Below are 19,336 nucleotides of genomic sequence, written 5' to 3'. Positions count from 1 at the left end.
AGCCAGACTGTGCAGTGCCTTCTAGGTCTTGTTGACACTTCTGAGCTCCGGGAAATCACTGAAGAATGATAGGATCATGTTGCCTTTTAAAACATGTTTCTGGCTCCTGGGTGGGGGATGGATTGGAGAGGTACAAGGGTAGTTATCTGCTCTGATGAGATGAATGCCACTACCTTGCTCCATTTCTTACCTCTAGGCAATGCATCACTCTAGGGCACCAGTGAAATGGTGAGGAACTCATGTCATCAAACAGCAGAGATGAGCACAGAGCTACTGGTACCCAAACATAAAAAAACCCTCGCCTGATGTCTTTCTGCTTCTGCCAGCCCAAGAAATTCACAGGGACTCCCTCCAGGGTGTTGTGCTCCTTGTTCTAAGTGCAGTTGTACATGGAGATTCTGTGCTCTAGTCCTTGAGAAAAATGGAATATATTTCTTTCTTGTCTCATACCTGGCAGGGAAGCAGCTGTTGTTTTTTCCAACATCTTGCCTATCAGTATAAGCAGCTCTGCCTGTACTATAATGAGGCAGGCTGTGTGTGTGTGTGGCCCATAGAGGATCAGCTCCTGACATAAGAAAGCCACTTGATCCTGCACTGGGGCGTAGCAAGGGTGTGAGTCACCTAGGCTGTACCCTTTACCCCTATGTCCTGACCCCTAGGCTTTGTAAAGAAAGGTAGTTAGCATTTCAAGATAGGTAAGATAGGTAAGAGTGTGGGACAACTACCTCCAGGACAAAAGCTCAGGGGTAGCAGGCATCTTTGTGGTACAGACTCTGATCCAGCAGATCCAGCTGCCCACTAGACATAAAGCCTCTCCTGTATATAAAGACTTCAATGATGGGCAACCTGCCTAGGTAACTAGTGACTCTCAAGACTACTTTTAGTGACCTGAAAATGGGGAAGCATTCCAAAGGAGTGGTGCTTCACCCATTTGCTTCTTGTGTCACAGCTTCTCCCTGGAAGATAAGACCTTACTATCATATTCTTCACTTCATCTAGGCCATCTATCATCAGCATTGCCCATGCTCCCTGCTGCCCTTCTGATTCTCTGTACCTGGGTATTCTGTACACTCACACCTAGGTGAATTATGCAGACAAGGATGCAGTTACCCCAACGTTGTGAGTGCAACTGAAATGTAGAGATTACAATTGCTGTCCATGATCCAAGTTCCCTTCAAGTAGGTGTATTTGCTTTCTGCATCAGAGGCAAGATTCTCTCTATACATGCTATGTTGTAGCAATCCAAGAAGCTGGACCCTTGCTGAAGGAAAATCAATGGGAGTTCTGCCTCTGTCAAGATTGCCTTAATCTCAACATAGTCACCATTCGTCATTGACCTCCTGACCCCAGACTTCCAGAATCAGTTCCACAGAACTTGAGTCTTCTCCTGGAGCTAAAATTTTCAGGGCTCTTACATTGCCAACTGAATTGGGAAAGTCATTGAGTGGGAAATACCACCTTACGAATGCTCTTCTTTCAGTCAAGTATGCAAGGATATCAATAGATCTATGGAACACTTCTTTCATCTTCTATCATTTTGTATATATACACTTGGACCACCCTTCTCTGGGTGGTTCCATGTTAAACTACCTCTCAGTTATCCAGGGACGTGTTTTTACGGGCCTAGAGGTACATTCCATGGACTATGTACTTGCTAAACAGCTAAGGCTTCCACGTTGTGTTTGATTAGGGGTTAGCAGATCTGAAGAGGAAGACTCCCAGGATTGTGTTATACAATAATTATTTGTCTTCTCTGCTCTGATATCCCCAAAAGCTTACTTTTTTAAGGAAAGAAAAAGTTTATCTGGCTCAAGATTGAGGCTACATTCCTCTGCTGAAGTTTGTTTACCTCTGCCATAATCAAATCTTGAAAGTGGTAGCTTTAGTTTATAATGGGAATCATCTTGTCTCCTGTGACCTCTTCCCTGAACTGTCTCTCTCAGTAAGTTGATTGTAGTTGGTGTAAGTGACCCCACAAGAGCCATCCAGATCTTTGAGGCTGACAGATTCATTCTTCATGTGATGGTGTTCTTGGACCTCCACAGCTTAGAACAATTCTTATCAAACTTTGACTTGTGTCAGACTTACCCTGATAGCTTGTTAAAACACGTTGCTGTATACCACCCCCAGAGTTTCTGATTCAGTAGATCCCAAGTAGGGCCCAATAATGTGCATTTCTAACCAGTTCCCAGATGATACTGATTCCACTAGTGTCAACTGAGAACCATTGTCTTAAACCAACTAGGGTACCTGAAGAAACTCAGCCTGTCCCTGCTAGGTGAGGTGGAATAGCCAAACAAGTGCCCTGTGTCAGGAACCTCAGTATTAGTGACTTGTGGAGTCTGCTTTGTCTCCAGGAATCATCCTATCCCAGGAGCTAAAGATGACTCTCCAGACAATGGTTTCATGCCTGTGCCCAGGGTCTCTCATCATGGAGCCACATTCTAGTGGGGAAAAGCAGATAACAAGCAGTATATTCATCAGGTAATGACTAGATAAGCTCCATGGGTTGTGTAGTGGTGAGAGGGCCAGATATATAATTGTTTCAACCCAGAGAGAGACCCATACCTAATTGCTGCAAGTGTTTCACAACATCAACCTGCCGAATCATTATTGCCCATGTGTAATTCTGATTCCAGTCCAAAGGAATCTTAGTGGTTCTTAACTTTTCCCTGTCTCAGATCTCTGCCTTTGCTATTGTCTCTATTTGAAAGCAGTTCCCCTATATCGTACTTAGCATGGTTTTCTCCCTTGTTTATTTAGACCTCTTTTTAAATATCATCTCCTCAGCAAGGTTTTTCTAGTTCACCCTACTTAAATAGCATGCATGTCACTCTCCTTCTCTGCCCTGCTTTATTTTTCCTCATAGCATTTATCACCACTTGACTAATTTGTTTATTATATGCTTTGCTCACTAGCATGTAAGCTCCATGAAGACAGAGGTATTTGTTTTGTTTCATTTTGTTTTTCCAATTCGGGATCCCCTTGAGCCTAGAACAGTGCCTAACATGTACTAGGTTTACAGTATTTGTTGAATGGATACATGAAACCTGTTATATGCTGTTTGCTTTTCTCTTGGGTTAGAGTCACACCTGCGTGACTGCCATACCTACTTCTCATTCCCAAATGTCCTGGTACACCATCAGTAGCAGCATCTTCTTCATTTTTTCATCACAGTGGTCTTAACATAGATCTGTACTCATTTAATAGCCATGATACTATCCTCATGGTGGTGAATGTATTCATGTATATGGCATACAGCATCCTCTTACTGCCCCCCACCCCGTGTCAGCCTCTGGTAATCATTGTCAAAGAGATCTTCTATCTACATGAACTACTCAACTGCCTGGCAGTAATGTTTGGTTTTATCCTGGTTTGGAAGGCATTGCCCAAAGCTCTGCATGTCTTCATTTACCTATCCATGACATACAGGGTTAATGGTCAGACAGAGGATATGTATTAGGTATTTTAGAATACCACTGCAGCTCTACTCAAGGGTACTACCTAACTAGCTGCTGGAGAATTTTCTTTTTCTTGCTTTCTTTCTTTTTCTTTTCTTTTCTTTTCTTTTTTTTTTTTGAGAGGGAGTCTTGCTCTGTCACCCAGACTGGAGTGTGCAGTGGCACCGTCTCGGCTCACTGCAACCTCCGCCTCAGGGACTCAAGCAATTCTCCTGCCTCAGCCTCCTGGGTAGCTGGGACTACAGGCACATGCCACTACACCCGGCTAATTTTTTGTATTTTTAGTAGAGATGGGGTTTCACCGTATTAGCCAGGATGGTCTCGATTTCTTGACCTCATGATCCGCCCACCTCGGTCTCCTAAAGTGCTGGGATTACAGGTGTGAGCCACCGCACCCAGCTGAGAATTTTCTTTAAACATCTCATACTTATCTCCCCCAGAATTCCTTCTTTCATAATAATTATAATTTTTGACCCTACTATGTGACTGGACTTCACTAACACGCCAATGGCTGGCTGATACTTGGAGAGCTCTAAGAAGCTTGAGGACCTTCTTAATGTCTTCCTTTGCACTGAGGATCAGCATAAAGCAATTGCTGAAAGGCATATTCTTTATGCTGATCCTCATACGAGATTCTCATTTGGCTCTCCTCTGTCCACATCAGCTTTATCTCAAATGCTGAAAATAGGAAAACCACCAGCAGATAATTGAAGGTAGAGGGAATGATGGGCTTTAATCTCATGGTCTTCTGGCTCCAACTGACCTCCCTCTTAAGCATTCAATCCTTTTTTTTTTTCTTTCGCTTCCTCCCAGGTCCAGCTACCCTAAATTCTGAATTGTAGCTACCAGCCTCAGCAGCTGAAGAAAGCTGGGTGTATTCTAGACAAAGTTCTAGATTTCCAGCAGTATCATGGCAAATTCCTATAGTTTAATCATTGGAATAGACATAAGCCCTCTTGAGAGGCCTATCAGAGGGCCCCAGGTTGTTTTCCAGCACAAACCCAGGACATTTCAGCTTTCTGCTCTGGAGGAAGGGTCCAAGGTGTTATTTTCCAGCCCCCTTATACCATAATAGCAATGAAAATAATCTTGGAATGAGTGAAAATCTAGCTACTGGCTTAGTTTGGTTGCCTCAAGAGTTTGTTGGTGCCATCTCTTATTTCACTATGTAACTTGCTTCTTTGCTCTTGTTGTCCATGGTCCTCTAACATTGCTGAGCTGTGCACTTTACTCCCAACACTTTCCGTAGTCACCCTAGCTTGTATGATAATGCTTAGAGCTCTTCCTCAGCCCACTCTTCCTTAGTCACCGCACTGTGTTCATCTGTAGGCTTCATGCACCAACACTCTGTCCTAATGTATGCTTCTCAGCCTCACTCCCACCCCTTGGAATGTCAATTGAACAGATACCATATTTTCTAGAACTGCTTAGATCTCAGACATTTTCTTCCAACATCTATCCATCATAGAATTATGAATCCAATTTTTATTAATAAGGCAAGTCAACAATAGCTAGCTAAAGTGTTGAGTCCAATTTGTTAAAGTTCTTGGGAAGCTATATTTGAAATTTAAAAGTTGTTTGATGGATAGAATATTAGGAAAAAAGGGAAATGCATGGTCTTGGAGTTTAGGATTAAAGGAAAGAAAATCCATTTTTAAGGAACTATTCCTGTTTCATCATATCATTCATCTCTAATGCTGGAAAACATATCCACTGGTATCTTTCCCATAAACAGTACTGAGTAAACACTGACAAATTCCCACTATCCAGGTACCACTTATTTTTACTCCTTCTGCTTTAATATATTCATGTCATTAAAATATGATACATTATTAATGTTAATGGGGTTATTGTTTTTTTTCAATTATATTCCACGTCCAATGACATGTAAACTTCCTACGAACATTTGATAATCCCTCTAGATTATAAACTCCCTGGGAGCTTATTATATAGCTTAGTAGCTGGCACAGTGGCTGGCACATGAGTCCTCAATAAGTATTTGTTAAATGTATGAATGAATTAATAACAAATAGGAGTTTCTCAAGATTCTTGTCAGGAAGAAATTTACAGCCATTTCTTAATATGAAGTGTTTCTTCCATCAGCTACTCTATTTTGTGTTGGTTTTTACTAGTTTAACTCAACAACATCTTCAGTTTGTGGATTGCCTTGAGATGACCATAGGCAAGACGTAATTGCTTCTGAGAAAATTCTCCTTCACTAGGACCCCAACCCCTAACTTACCTGAATGTTGCCTAGGTGTCCTTTGAGATGATGATTTCTTTCTTTTTTTTTTTTTTTAATTTTGTGTGTGTGTGGGTCTGTGTATTTTTATTATACTTTAAGTTCTAGGGTACATGTGTACAACGTGCAGGTTTGTTACATATGTATACTTGTGCCATGTTGGTGTGCTGCACCCATCAACTCGTCATTTACATCAGGTATAACTCCCAATGCCATCCCTCCCCCGCCCTCCCTATAATAGGCCCTGGTGTGTGATGTTCCCCTTCCAGAGTCCAAGTGATCTCATTGATCAATTCCTACCTATGAGTGAAAACATGCGGCATTTGGTTTTCTGTTCTTGCCATAGTTTGCTGAGAATGATGGTTTCCAGTTGCATCCATGTCCCTACAAAGGACACAAACTCATCCTTTTTTATGGCTGCATAGTATCCCATGGTGTATATGTGCCGCATTTTCTTAATCCAGTCTGTCACTGATGGACATTTGGGTTGATTCCAAGTCTTTGCTATTGTGAATAGTGCCGCAATAAACATATGTGTGCATGTGTCTTTATAGCAGCATGATTTATAATCCTTTGGGTATATACCCAGTAATGGGATGGCTGGGTCATATGGTATTTCTAGTTCTAGATCCTTGAGGAATCGCCATACTGTTTTCCACAATGGTTGAACCACTTTACAGTCCCACCAACAGTGTAAAAGTGTTCCTATTTCTCCACATCCTCTCCAGCACCTGTTGCTTCCTGACTTTTTAATGATTGCCATTCTAACTGGTGTGAGATGGTATCTCATTGGGGTTTTGATTTGCATTTCTCTGATGGCCAGTGATGACGAGCATTTTTTCATGTATCTGTTGGCTGTATGCATGTCTTCTTTTGAGAACTGTCTGTTCATATCCTTTGCCCACTTTTTGATGGGGTTGGTTGTTTTTTTCTCATAAATTTGTTTGAGTTCTTTGTAGGTTCTGGATATTAGCCCTTTGTCAGATGAGTAGATTGCAAAAATTTTCTCCCATTCTGTAGGTTGCCTGTTCACTCTGATGGTAGTTTCTTTAGCTGTGCAGAAGCTCTTTAGTTTCATTAGATCCCATTTGTCAATTTTGGCTTTTGTTGCCATTGCTTTTGGTGTTTTAGACATGAAGTCCTTCCCATGCCTATGTCCTGAATGGTATTACCTAGGTTTTCTTCTAGGGTTTTTATGGTATTAGGTCTAACATTTAAGTCTCTAATCCATCTTGAATTAATTTTCATATAAGGAGTAAGGAAAGGATCCAGTTTCAGCTTTCTACTTATGGCTAGCCAATTTTCCCAGCACCATTTATTAAATAGGGAATCCTTTCCCCATTTCTTGTTTTTGTCAGGTTTGTCAAAGATCAGATGGCTGTAGATGTATGGTATTATTTCTGAGGGATCTGTTCTGTTTCATTGGTCTATATCTCTGTCTTGGTACCAGTACCATGCTGTTTTGGTTACCGTAGCCTTGTAGTATAGTTTGAAGTCAGGTAGCGTGATGCCTCCAGCTTTGTTCTTTTGACTTAGGATTGTCTTGGCAATGTGGGCTCTTTTTTAGTTCCATATGAACTTTAAAGCAGTTTTTTCCAATTCTGTGAAGAAAGTCATTGGTAGCTTGATGGGAATGGCATTGAATCTATAAATTACCTTGGGCAGTATGGCCATTTTCACGATATTGATTCTCCCTATCCATGAGCATGGTATGTTCTTCCATTTGTTTGTGTCCTCTTTTTCTTAATTTGTGCTCATTTAGTTTCTCAGGAACTCCTGGGGATGATTGAGCCTTTGACAAAGATTTTTTGCTTGGCAAGACTTTAGTCAGATTCCTGAACCTTCTCCTAGACCTATCCATGTACTTTCTTGTAAAATCCAGTTTTAGCAAAGAACCCTGCTAAGTCAGTTTATCAAGAACCCCCCCCCCAAACTCAATATATGGTCATCCTCAATATCTGATCAAGTTTCTCTCCCTCCACCACCCGCCAGGGGATGCCTTATTACCCTGGTCTGTCTTCGGCAAGAATCCTGTTAGCTTGGTTTAGCCAGAATGCTCCTTTCCCCTGATGTTTCCTCTTAGTAATTTCTGACCCTGACCCTGCCATAAATTCCCACTTGCCCATGTTGTAATTGGAGTTGAACCCAATCTGTCTTCTCCACTGCAAAATCCCATTGGTGTGGTCCCTATACCTATCACGATGGTCCTGAATAAAGTCTTTCTTACAGTGATTTTTTTTTTTTTTTTTGGCGGGGGGAGTGGGGATGGTGTCTCACTCTGTCACCCAGGCTGGAGTGCAATGGCACTGCAGTCTCCTCCTCCTGTGTTCAAGCGATTCTCCTACCTCAGCCTCCCAAGTAGCTGGTACTACAGGCACGCATCACCATGCCTGACTCATTTTTGTATTTTTAGTAGATGCAGGATTTCACCATGTTGGCCAGGCTGGTCTGAAACTGCTGACCTCAGGTGATCTGCCCACCTTGGCCTCCCAAAGTGCTGGGATTACAGGTGTGAGCCACTGCACCCAGCCCCTTACAGTGATTTAGCAAGTATCATCGAATAATTTTTTTAAACACCCTGAACAGAAAAAGGGATCTAAAAGATTAAATGTCGGCCGGGCGCGGTGGCTCAAGCCTGCAATCCCAGCACTTTGGGAGGCCGAGACGGGCGGAATACGAGGTCAGGAGATCGAGACCATCCTGGCTAACACGGTGAAACCCCTTCTCTACTAAAAAATACAAAAAACTAGCCGGGCAAGGTGACAGGCGCCTGTAGTCCCAGCTACTCGGGAGGCTGAGGCAGGAGAATGGCATAAACCCGGCAGGCGGAGCTTGCAGTGAGCCGAGATCCGGCCACTGCACCACTCCAGCCTACGCGACAGAGCGAGACTCCGTCTCAAAAAAAAAAAAAAAAAAAAAAAAAGATTAAATGTCTCGGGATAAGGCTGTGAGTAAATGAGTGACATTTCCTTGCCTTCACCTAATTAAGATAGACTTATTAGTGCAATAATTCATTAAGAATACTTTTTTCTTTTTTTGAGACAGGGCCTTGCTTTGTTACCCAGGCTGGAGTACAGTGTGGTCCGATCACAGCTCACTGCAGCCTTGACCTCCTGGGCTCCAGTGGTCCTCCCACTACAGGTGCGCGCCACCATGTCCAGCCAAATTATTTATTCATTTATTTTTGTAGAGACAGAGTCTCACTATGTTGCCCCATAAACCAACATAGACTGTGTTGGTCTCAAACTCCTGGGCTCAAGCAACCTCCCACCTTCATCTACCAAAGTGCTGGGATTACAGGCTTGAACCATGGTGCCCAGCCCATTAAAAGCACTTTTAATGGTGACATAGGAGTTGGTAGTGGGTAAAGAGAGAAAGGAATGCATTGCCTCTCAAATTTCAGCCTGTAGTAAAAGTTTATCCATCGAACATTGACAAGTGTCAGACTTTTAGTCTCTTTTTCCTATGAGTTAATCTTTCCTAGATCTGGATGAGGCAGATAATGGGGCCTAAGAGAAAGCCTGTTTGCATCCACTATTTACTTCATTCATGTAGATTTTGTCTACAAATGCAAATCTCCCCACAAAGGACAGCTTTACAGAACCCTTCCTGTGTCCGCAGCCTTATCTTAAAATATGCCAAAGTGTATTTTACAATAGCATATTTTAGTTTCCTACAGGAACTTTTCAGGCTTTTTCTTTCTAAATGTTTTTTAATGTCTTCATTGAGATATAATCCAATATCATAAAACTCACCTATTTATGCAATTCTGGCTGGGCACAGTGGCTCTTTCTGGTAATCCCAGCACTTTGAGAGGCCAAGGCAGGCAGATCACTTGAGGTCAAGAGTTCTAGTCCAGCCTGGCCAATATGGTGAAACCCCGTCTCTGCTAAAAATATAAAAAGTAGCCGGGCATGGTGATGCACGCCTGTAATCCCAGCTACTTGGGAGGCTGAAGCAGGAGAATCGTTTATACCCAGGAGGCAGCGGTTGCAGTGAGCCAAGATTGCACCATTGCACTCCAGCCGGGGTGACTGAGCTAGACTCTATCTCAAAAATAAATAAATAAATAAATAAATAAATAAATAAATAAATAAAGTGTACAATTCAATGGTTTTCACTATATTCATACAGTTTGCAACCACTGTAAGTTTAGCACATTTTCATCAACCCCAGAAGAAACCCTGTACCCATTAGCAGTCATTCCCCAATTTCCCTCAGTCCCAGGCAACTGCTATCTACTTTCTCTTTCTGCAGAGTTGCCTATTCTGGACATTTTGTATAAATGGAACCATATGATATGTGGTCTTTTGTGAATGGCTTATTCTACGTAGCATAATGTTTTTATGTTTTATAAACCAAAAATAAAAGTCTAAGCTCCCTGACCATCTGAATAGACCCCTCCTCTCAGCCAAAGGCATTTCAAAGTTAACCTAAAAAACTAGTTCAGGTCATCAGGGGAAGGGGGAGCTGGACATGCCTCCTCCTTTCCTCCTTTTGGAATTATTGATAGAACAGACCCTTCAAGTCTGATAAGAAACATTTACAATTGGTCGGGCGTGGTGGCTCATGCCTGTAATCCCAGCACTTTGGGAGGCCAAGGCAGGCAGATCACCTGAGGTCAGGAGTTTGAAACCAGCCTGACCAACATGGAGAAACCCCATCTCTACTAAAAATACAAAATTTGCCAGGCATGGTGGTGCGTGCCTGTAATCCCAGCTATTCGGGAGGCTCAGTCAGGAGAATCACTTGAACCCGGGAGGCGGAGGTTGTGGTGAGCAGAGATGGTGCCATTGCACTCCAGCCTGGACAACAAGAGCAAAACTCCTTCTCAAAAAAACAACAACAACAAAAAAAGAAAAATTTACAATCTATTCTATCTGAAGTCTGATACATGGAGGCTTCGTCTGCATGGTAAAATTTTGGTTTCTACAACCCCTTATCTTAACCCAGACATTCCTTTCTATTGATAATAACTCTTTAAACAAATTGCCAATCAGAAAATCTACCTAGGACCTGGAAACCCCTGCTTCCAGTTGTCCCACCTTTCCAGACCAAACCAATGTACATTTTACATGTATTTTTGCATGCTGAGAGAATTAAGGAAAACAAATACATCTTACATGTATTAATGAATGACTTGTATCTCCCTAAAATGTATAAAATGAAGTTGTGGCCTGACCATCTTGGGCACATGTTCTCAGGATATCCTGAGGGCTGTATCACAGGCCATTGGTCACTCATATTTGGCTCAGAATAAATATCTTCAAATATTTTACAAATTTTGACACTTTTTGTCATATGGATATGACACATTTTATCCATTCTTCAGTTGATGGACTTTGGGTTCTTTCCACATTTTGCCAGCATTATGAATAATTTTGCTATGAACATTGGTATACAAGATTTTGTGTGAACACGTTTTCATTTTTCCTAGGTATATACCTAGGAGTGGAATTGGTTAATGCGACAACTCTATGTTTAACATTTTGAGGAACTACCAAATGTCCACTGCAGCTGCACCACTTTACATTCCTACCAGCAATGCAGAAGGGTTCCAATGTATTCACATCCACTCTAACACTTTCCTTTCTTTTTCCTTTCCTTTCTCTCCCTCCCTCCCTCCCTTCCTTCCTCTCTCTCTCTCCCTCACTCTCTCCTTTCTTCCTTTATTTCTTTGTGTCCCTCCCTCTCTTCCTCCCTCCTTCCTTCCTTCCTTCCTGCCTTCCTTCCTTCCCTCCTTCCCTTTCTCTCTCTCTCTCCACCCCTCCCTCCCTCCTTCCTTCTATCTTCCTTCCTTTCTTTTTTCTTTTTTGATAATAGCCACCCTAATGGGTATGAAGTAGTATTCTCACTTCAGTGAAGTAGTTCTGATTTGCATTGCCCTAATCGCTATTGATGTTGAGCATCTTTTCTTGTACTTATTAGCCATTATACATCATCTTTAGAGAACTGTCTATTCAAGCCTTTGCTCATTTTTTTATTTTTTATTTTCGAGACAGGGTCTCACTCTGTTGCCCAGGGTGGAGTGTGGTGGTGCAATCTTGGCTCACTGCAAGCTCTGCCTCCCAGGCTCAAGTCACTCTCATGCCTCAGCCTCCCAAGTAGCTGGCACTATAGGCATGCGCCACCACACCTGGCTAACTTTTTGTATTTTTGTAGAGATAGGTTTTCACCATGTTGCCCAGTCTGGTCTTAAATTCCTAAGCTGAAACAATCCACTTGCCTTGGCCTCCCAAAGTGCTGGGATTACAGGGGTGAGCCACTGCACCCGACCAGTTTTCCCTATTAACATCTTGCATTAGTGTGATACAGTTATGATAATTGATAACCCAATATTTATACATTATTATTAGCTAAGTTCCATAGTTTACATTAGGGTTTACTCTCTGGGTTGTGTAGTTCTATGAATTTGACAAATGCATAATGTCAGGACAAATGTATGTCATGTGTCTGTTATAGCATCATACCGAATCATTTTAGTGCCCCTAAAATCCCCTGTGCTCCACCTATTAATCTCTCCTCCTCTATCCCAAGCCCCAGGTAACAACTGATATTTTTATTGTCTCCATAGTTTTACCTTTTCAAGACTGTCATACAGTTGGAATCATACAGTATGCAGCCTTTTCACACTGGCCTGTTTCACTGTGTCTTTTCATGGCTTGATAGATCATTTCTTTTTATTGTTGAAAAATATTGTATTGTATAGCTGTATCACAGTTTGTTTATTCACTTTTTGAGGGACATCTTGGTTGCTTCCAGCTTTTGGCAATTATGAATAAAGCTTTTATAAACATGCATGTGCAGGTTTTTTGTGTGGACATAATTTTCAGCTCATTCAGGTAAATACTTAGGAGTGCTATTGCTGGATCATGTGGTAAGGCAATATTTAGCTTTGTAAAAAACTGTCAAACTGTATTCTACAGTGACTATACCATTGCGCATTCCCACCAATAATTAATGAGAGTTCCGGTGGCTCCACATTCTCATTAGCATTTGGATTTTTGAATTTTAATCATTTAATCATTCTAATAGGTGTGTAGTTATGTCTCATTGTTTTAATTTGCAGTTCCCTAATGACATATGATGTTGATATCTTTTCATGGTTATTTGCCACCTGTATATATCTTCTTTGGTCAACTCTTTTGCCTATTTTTAAATTGAGTTGTTTTCTTTTTATTGTCAGTGAAAAGAGTCAAACTGTAAAACATTTGAAGAGATTTATTCTGAGCCAAATATGAGTGACCAACAGCTCCCCCATGACACAGCCCTCAGGAGATTCTGAGAACATGTGTTCAAGGTGGTCGGGCCACAAGTTGGTTTTATAAATTTTAGGGAGATATAAGATATCAATGAATATATGTAAGATGTACATTCATTCAGTCCGGAAAGGTGTGTAACTGGAAGTGGGAAGTGGGGAGTGGGGCTTCCAGGTCATAGGTAGATTCAAAGATTTCCTGATTGGAAATTGGTGAAAAGAGTTAAGTTACTGTCCAAAGACTTAGAATCAATAGAAAGCAATGTCTGGGTTAAGATAAGGGGGTGTGAAGACCAAGGTTTTATCAGGTAGACAGAGCCTCCAGGTAGTAGGTTTCAGAGAATAGCTTGTAAATGGTTTTTATCAGACTTAAAGAGTGTGTTCTATCAGTAATTCCAAAAGGGAGGAGCATATAATGAAGCATGTCTGGCTCCCCCTTTCCATCAAGGTCTGAACTAGTTTTTCAGATTAATTTTGGAATACCCTTGACTGAGAGGAGGAGTCTATTCAGATGGTTGAGGGGCTTAGAATTTTATTTTTGGTTTACATTCTTAATGAGTTGCAAATGAGTTCTTTCTTTATTCTGGATGCCAGCCCCTTATCAGAGATATGATTTGCAAATATTTTCTCCCATTCTGTGGGTTGTCTTTCCACTTTCTTGATGGTATAATTTGGAGCACAAATGCTTTTATTTTGTGTAGTCAAATGGGGTTTTATCTCCTAGTCACTTGCATTTGTATTGTGTGTGCCAGAATGTGCAGGGGTAGAGATAAAAGTAAGCAAGAGGAAGAGGGCAGTGGTAAAAGCAAGAGGAGACCTGACTGTGGAGACAATGAAGCAAACGCATAGGTGGAGCAAGGGTAGGTGAGACTTGAGTAATGGATGCACCTCTTGCTCTGGGAGCATCTGACCCTTTTTCCAGGGTGGATCCTGTTTGCTGTGAAGCCTAATTTACATGCTTGCTTCACTGCCAGAATCCCGCCCCCATCCCTCCCTACAGCAGGCTTGAGAAGTGGCTGTCACAGCCACGCCCTTCCCTCTTGACACCTCCATTCCAAGTAGCTAGCTTTTCTGTACTTTCTCTGAGAAAGGTAATGTAAATGTAAAAGAAGTTTTTGAGGCTATTCTATAGAAGATGTCATAATTCAATGTTCCTCAAAGACAGGGACTATATTTATTTATTTTTTAAAAATATCTCAGCACCTAATGCAAAATCTAGCACACAGACTCCCAATAAATGTTTGCTTAAAGACGGATGGGGGCCACAGGAGCAGGTTTTATTATCAGTTGCTGAACATGTTGGACTGCAAGGTGTCTCAGGGAGTCTGGACTAGGAAAAAGTTATGTGTTGAAAACAAGAGAAGCAACGAAATAATTTCCTATTCCCATTAAATAAAGATGCTGATGGCTCTCTAGATAGATATGAGGACCCCAGGGCTGTGGGGAGTGAAGAAACTAAGCCGCTGCCATATCTGAGCCGAATTCTTAAGGGGAGGAGGAAGAGGAGGAGAAAGGCAAGCAGGAGGAGGCGGAGCCTTCTTGTCAGCATCTGTTAGTGGAGGTTGGGAAGCCTCTCCTCCTTTCCCCCCCTCCTTCCCCCTCCCTCCACCTGGCTCCTCCCCGTGTTCGTCCAGCACACCTCCCCCCTTTCCCAAGGACAATCTGCAAGAAAGCAGCGGCGGAGGAGAGCTAAGACTAAAAGGCAAGAGGGGCCGTTGAGTGAAGAGCAAGGGGGAGAGCTGGGAGTGAGGCGGGAAGGTATGGGCCGGGAGTAGGCGGTAGGGAGAACTGAAAGGAGCAGAAAGGAAAAGAAGAGGAGATACGGCATCCTAAGCCGAGCCGAGAGGGGGATGGGCAGGGCAGTCGTGAAGAATCCTAGCCCCTTGGCCAGCCCCCTCCGCTTGCAGGCTCAGCTGCATTCCCCGGGAATCAGGGATGGGTGGGTGGGGCTCGGACGGGTTGCCCTTGGCTGCCTGACCCTACCCTGGCACTCACCCAATTCAAATCTGTGCGCCTGTGATGCTGCTTGTCTGTTTCTCCCTGCCGCGTGCTTATATACACACGTGATTTCAGAGATATGTTTTAATATCTGTTTCTCTCTACGTGCGTGTCATTGTGGGTCTGTAAGGGATGCTTATACATGAGTCTGCATGAATTTCTGTGTCCTGTGCCTCTGTAACTGCCTTAGAGATTTCAGTAGAAGAATATGAGCTGGTTTTTACAGGTCAGCACTCTTAAACTCCTCTTGTTATGGCGAATTTTCTCCCTCACTGACGCTGCCAGGGGTAGAAGAGCTCTGTGTGGGATTCTACCCCCGTCATAAGCTCCAAGAGTGAATGAGAAAAAAAACGGGAGGAAAGGGATCAGCATACCCAGATGTCTTGTTCTTTTCTTTCCATCTTTTTTCCTTCCTGTTTGCCCTAGTCACTTAATCTTTCTTTTTTGAAAACAGCAGAAATTTGAACATGAACATTCCAGTTAAATAAGAGTGTCTCTAGTCACGCGTGTCTGTATGTTCCTTTCACTGTTTGCCACTATATGATTTCTGAAGTCCAAGTTAGGAGTGTGTTTTAAAGTAGAATATGGAGGTATATCTGTATCCAAGCCTATTTTACGTTTTTCATACATTTGTATTTCATGTAGTTCATCAGTTCATTGTTTTCAACAAGTATTTATTGGGGTCCTGTAATGTGCATAGACTTTGCGAGGCTTTAGTGGGCTGTGGGAGAGTTTTTAAAAATGATCATGATCCCTGCCCTGGAGGAGTTCTCAGTCTACTTAGGGAAAATGACTTTAATAGCCATCCAGTCCAGTGGTTGGCAAACTTCATCTGTAAAAGGCCAGATAGTAAATATTTTAGACTGCCGGCTCATGAGTCTCTGTCACAATATCCATCCTACTGTTGTAGCACAAAAACATCCATGACAGTACGTGAATGAATGAAGGTGGTACACACACTGGAATTTGAACTTAACATTTTTCACATGTCATGAAGTACTTTTTGCAACCACTAAAAAATATAAAAACCTTTCACAGCTTACTGCCATACAAAAACATGAGAAGGGCTGGATGTGGCCTACAGACTGTTGTACGCTGACCCTGATCTAGTCCAACCCTCTTTTCAGTGCATAAGAAACAATTAAAATGCCACATAAAGCAGGCCTAGTGTGGTGGTTCATGCCTGTTATCCCAGCACTTTGGGAGGCGAGGTGGGCGGATCACCTGAAGTCAGGAGTTCCAGACCAGCTTGGCCAACATGGTGAAAACCGTCTCAATAAAAAATACAAAAATTAGCCAGGTGTGGTGGTGTATGCCTGTGATCCCAGCTACTCGGGAGGCTAAGGTAGGAGAATCACTTGAACCTGGGAGGCGGTGATCCAGTTTAGACAACATGTGATTAGAGGAAGTCCAAAAGAAGGCTTCCTTGACCTGTGGTAATCAGTGAAGGTTTAATAAGGGTACAACTATCACTGGCCTTAAATGATGGAATGGGGTATGAATCTGTGGAAAGGGCCAGGGTAGCCACCAGGACAAGGGATGCAGTATGCCCAGGCACAAAAGTGGGAACAGCAAAGTAATGTTCAGGTGACAATGGAGCAGAGGATCTGTAGGACCAAAAGTTGAAGCTACATGCAAGGGCTAGATTGTAGAAGCTTCGAATGCCAACCCAACAAGTTGAGAACTTATCTGTCAGTACTGATTATATGTAGTATGTTCATTAATCTCTGTCTCTTAACACAATGCATGTTTGTGAATGTATGTCTTCGTATATGTCTCATTGCATTCTTTTATTATTTGTGTGGATTTGTGTGTTTATGTGACCTATGTTTCTATAGGCAGCTACCTTGAGATCTCCAAATGCAGGGTAGAAGCAAGCACAAGCTGCCCTTAAAACTTGGGTTCCTGTGAATGAATACACATCTCCACTGAAGCCTAGGGACCTATGACCTTCCTATAAAGGTTTATTTTGTGTGTCTAATAGAGTGAAGAAAGGAACACAAGCACAGTGAGACTAGCTATTGTAGTAAGCAATTCAGGTGGAAAATGGCAATGAGGATAGAAAGGAGGGGATGTATAAAGGAAGATAATAAGAAGGGAGAATAATAGGATTTAGTTACTGTTTTGAATCTGAGAGGAAGGGAGGAGATAAATTAAAAATAACAGGTTTTAGCCTGGAAAACTGGGAGAGTGATAATTCCACTGGCATTTTATGGATACAAAAGTATGTCCTCTTATGTGTTCCTTTGAGAGAGGTGATCCCTAAAGAACAAAATATGAGGGTGTTCCCATGTCATATGTACACATCTGTGTATATATGGCAGTGACTTTGTATTAATCTTCTCATTTCATAGCAGGTAGTAATGTGAGGGGCAAGACCCAAAGACCAAGGATCAAGAGATGCTCAGGAGGCTGACAGCCTGAGAGGGAAGAGCCATAGAAAGTCCCTGACCACTCTTGAGACTGACACCATTAATTTGCCTAACTCTGATGTGCCTTTATAACCTCAGACTACAGTTTCAACTCCATATCACCTAACCCCATTCCAATAGCACAATTCCATAACACCCAACCCTAATCTTAATTATAATCCAACGTACCCTTGCTCTCCTACTTCTACTTTGCTGATTGTCATCAGTGCCCTAAACCTCATCTGATTCCAGCTCTCTGCAATAACCTATGCCTTCTTTGAAACGGGAGGTATCCTTGAGGCTAACTCAACTTTTCTCCTCCCTTTCTCATTTCTATTCAGTCAACTTCTCTTTTCCCTGACCTTAGTTTATTCCCCACACAGGTTCTAATTGGGGTGGGAGGGATCAGAGAGGGATTAGTTAGAACCTTAGTAGTCTTGGGCTTGATTACATGACATTTCAGCTTGTCAGTCTACAAGGGTGTGGCTCTCCTCTGGAAGAAGCCCAAAGCTCTCAGGCTGCAAAGCCCAGACTTGGTATAGTGGGAGAGCCTGACTGAGGTGGCTCTAGCCAGTCTAACTGCCGTTTCTTGAGCTAGTGGCATCTTGATTCCTGCTGTGTCTTAACTGGCCATTGTCTTAAATTCTAGAGTGGATCATGACCCATGAAGAGCACCATGCAGCCAAAACCCTGGGGATTGGCAAAGCCATCGCCGTCTTAACCTCTGGCGGAGATGCCCAAGGTAAGGAGGAGGGGACGAAAAACACGACTGTTGGGGCTTTTGGAATTTACTGACTCCGTTGGCATTTACAATAGAATTATTCTTCTGTAGGTTCACTGGAATTTTGGGCTTTCCTAAAAATTTCTGTGAGGCCTAAGTCCTCAAGTGCATTTGAATTTTATTTGCCTTGCTTTTATTTACCCACATCTTCATAAAACTTCTTTCAAAGTTTCTTTGAAGACTGGGGACTCTTTTGGTCCTTGGAAACCTGAAAGAGTGGTGTTTTCTCAAGCAGCATTGGAAAGAAACTAAAGAGAGAAAGTTATTGAGAAGGCAGTAAGTGGATTAACTCGTGTATTTGGTCATGGGGGGGATGGGAGGAGACCCAGAATTAGTATTTGGTGGGTCCCAACGAGGTCTTCAGGTATTAACTCTGATGTCTGGAGAGTTCTTGTACTGACCAGGGTCAGTCAGGCACTCGGTTTTCTCTGGCCTTTCCTCCTCTTCCATTTCATTACCCCTTGAAAAAATAGGAACAGCAGCAGTTAATCAATACAGATCCGCTATGAGGTGGAGGGGCAGAAAATGAGCCAGCAAAAACCTTTTTCTAGATTGAATTTAAGAAACCTGGGAGTCATGAAAATTAGGTGTATAGGAAACACGGAGTGCGAGAGAGAGAATATGTGATTTTGTTTTAAAAAAACTTTTTCTCATTTGATCTTCTGATATATTCTGATACATTGAAAAGAGGAAGAATTTCTTTGAAAGGATACAGGACATGGAGACAATTATGGAAAAAAGAGAGAAGGAAAGCAATTTCAGCTAGGCTCCCCTCCTCAGTACCACTGTCCCTAGGCTCTTTTAGACTTTGTGCTAAGGACCACTTTGTATAGAGCCCTGTCTTGTATATTGTGAAGAAGTTGAATTCCTTTAGGAATTTATAGTTTAATGAGGAAACTAGAATTCTTACATAAGGCACATAAATGAAAACAAGCAAGTGTGCATTAACCAAGTGGAATCTACTTATATAATGAAATGATAGCCCCTGATTGAATTAATCAGGGAAAACTTCGTGGAGAAGGTAGATTTCAAGACACTGAACTCTTTATTTAAGTAAGATGCTTAGAACAGTAGCAGGCACATCATAAATACTCAATACATGTATCATTAATTAATTAAAAATGAATTGGTATCTGCTGTGTCAATCAGGATGATGGTCACTAGGGATACATCAGTGAAAAAGTC

General features: G+C 42.2%; 2 protein-coding genes across 20 annotated transcripts in view; one reads left to right on the top strand and one right to left on the bottom strand.

Annotated features, from left to right (window-relative positions):
• The window catches only part of LOC105492929 (phosphofructokinase, muscle), a 45,870-nt gene that overhangs the window by 4,903 nt on the left and 21,631 nt on the right, over positions 1–19,336 (top strand). For 7 of the 12 annotated variants that reach the window (XM_011760318.3, XM_011760313.3, XM_011760308.2 and 4 more), the window contains one exon: positions 18,020–18,112. In XM_011760318.3, the coding sequence (XP_011758620.1) occupies positions 18,028–18,112 (85 nt within the window). In that variant the 5' untranslated portion in view covers positions 18,020–18,027. Of the gene's footprint in view, positions 1–14,480; positions 14,720–15,164; positions 15,186–17,885; positions 17,931–18,019; positions 18,113–19,336 lie in introns of those variants that run through there. The other 5 variants (XM_011760321.3, XM_011760317.2, XM_011760319.2 and 2 more) reach the window with 5 other exon arrangements.
• Positions 18,432–19,336, bottom strand: part of LOC105492931 (ankyrin repeat and SOCS box containing 8) — a 55,346-nt gene continuing 54,441 nt past the window's right edge. For all 8 annotated transcript variants that reach the window (XM_071071810.1, XM_071071811.1, XM_011760322.3 and 5 more), the window contains one exon: positions 18,432–18,611. The gene's annotated coding sequence lies outside the window, so the exon portion shown is untranslated. The remainder of the gene's footprint in view (positions 18,612–19,336) is intronic.

The sequence above is a fragment of the Macaca nemestrina genome, chromosome 10 (assembly GCF_043159975.1).
Source record: "Macaca nemestrina isolate mMacNem1 chromosome 10, mMacNem.hap1, whole genome shotgun sequence".
Lineage (NCBI taxonomy): Eukaryota > Metazoa > Chordata > Mammalia > Primates > Cercopithecidae > Macaca > Macaca nemestrina.
Note: the sequence above shows the minus strand (reverse complement) of the source record. Positions and strands in the feature narration are given on the sequence as shown.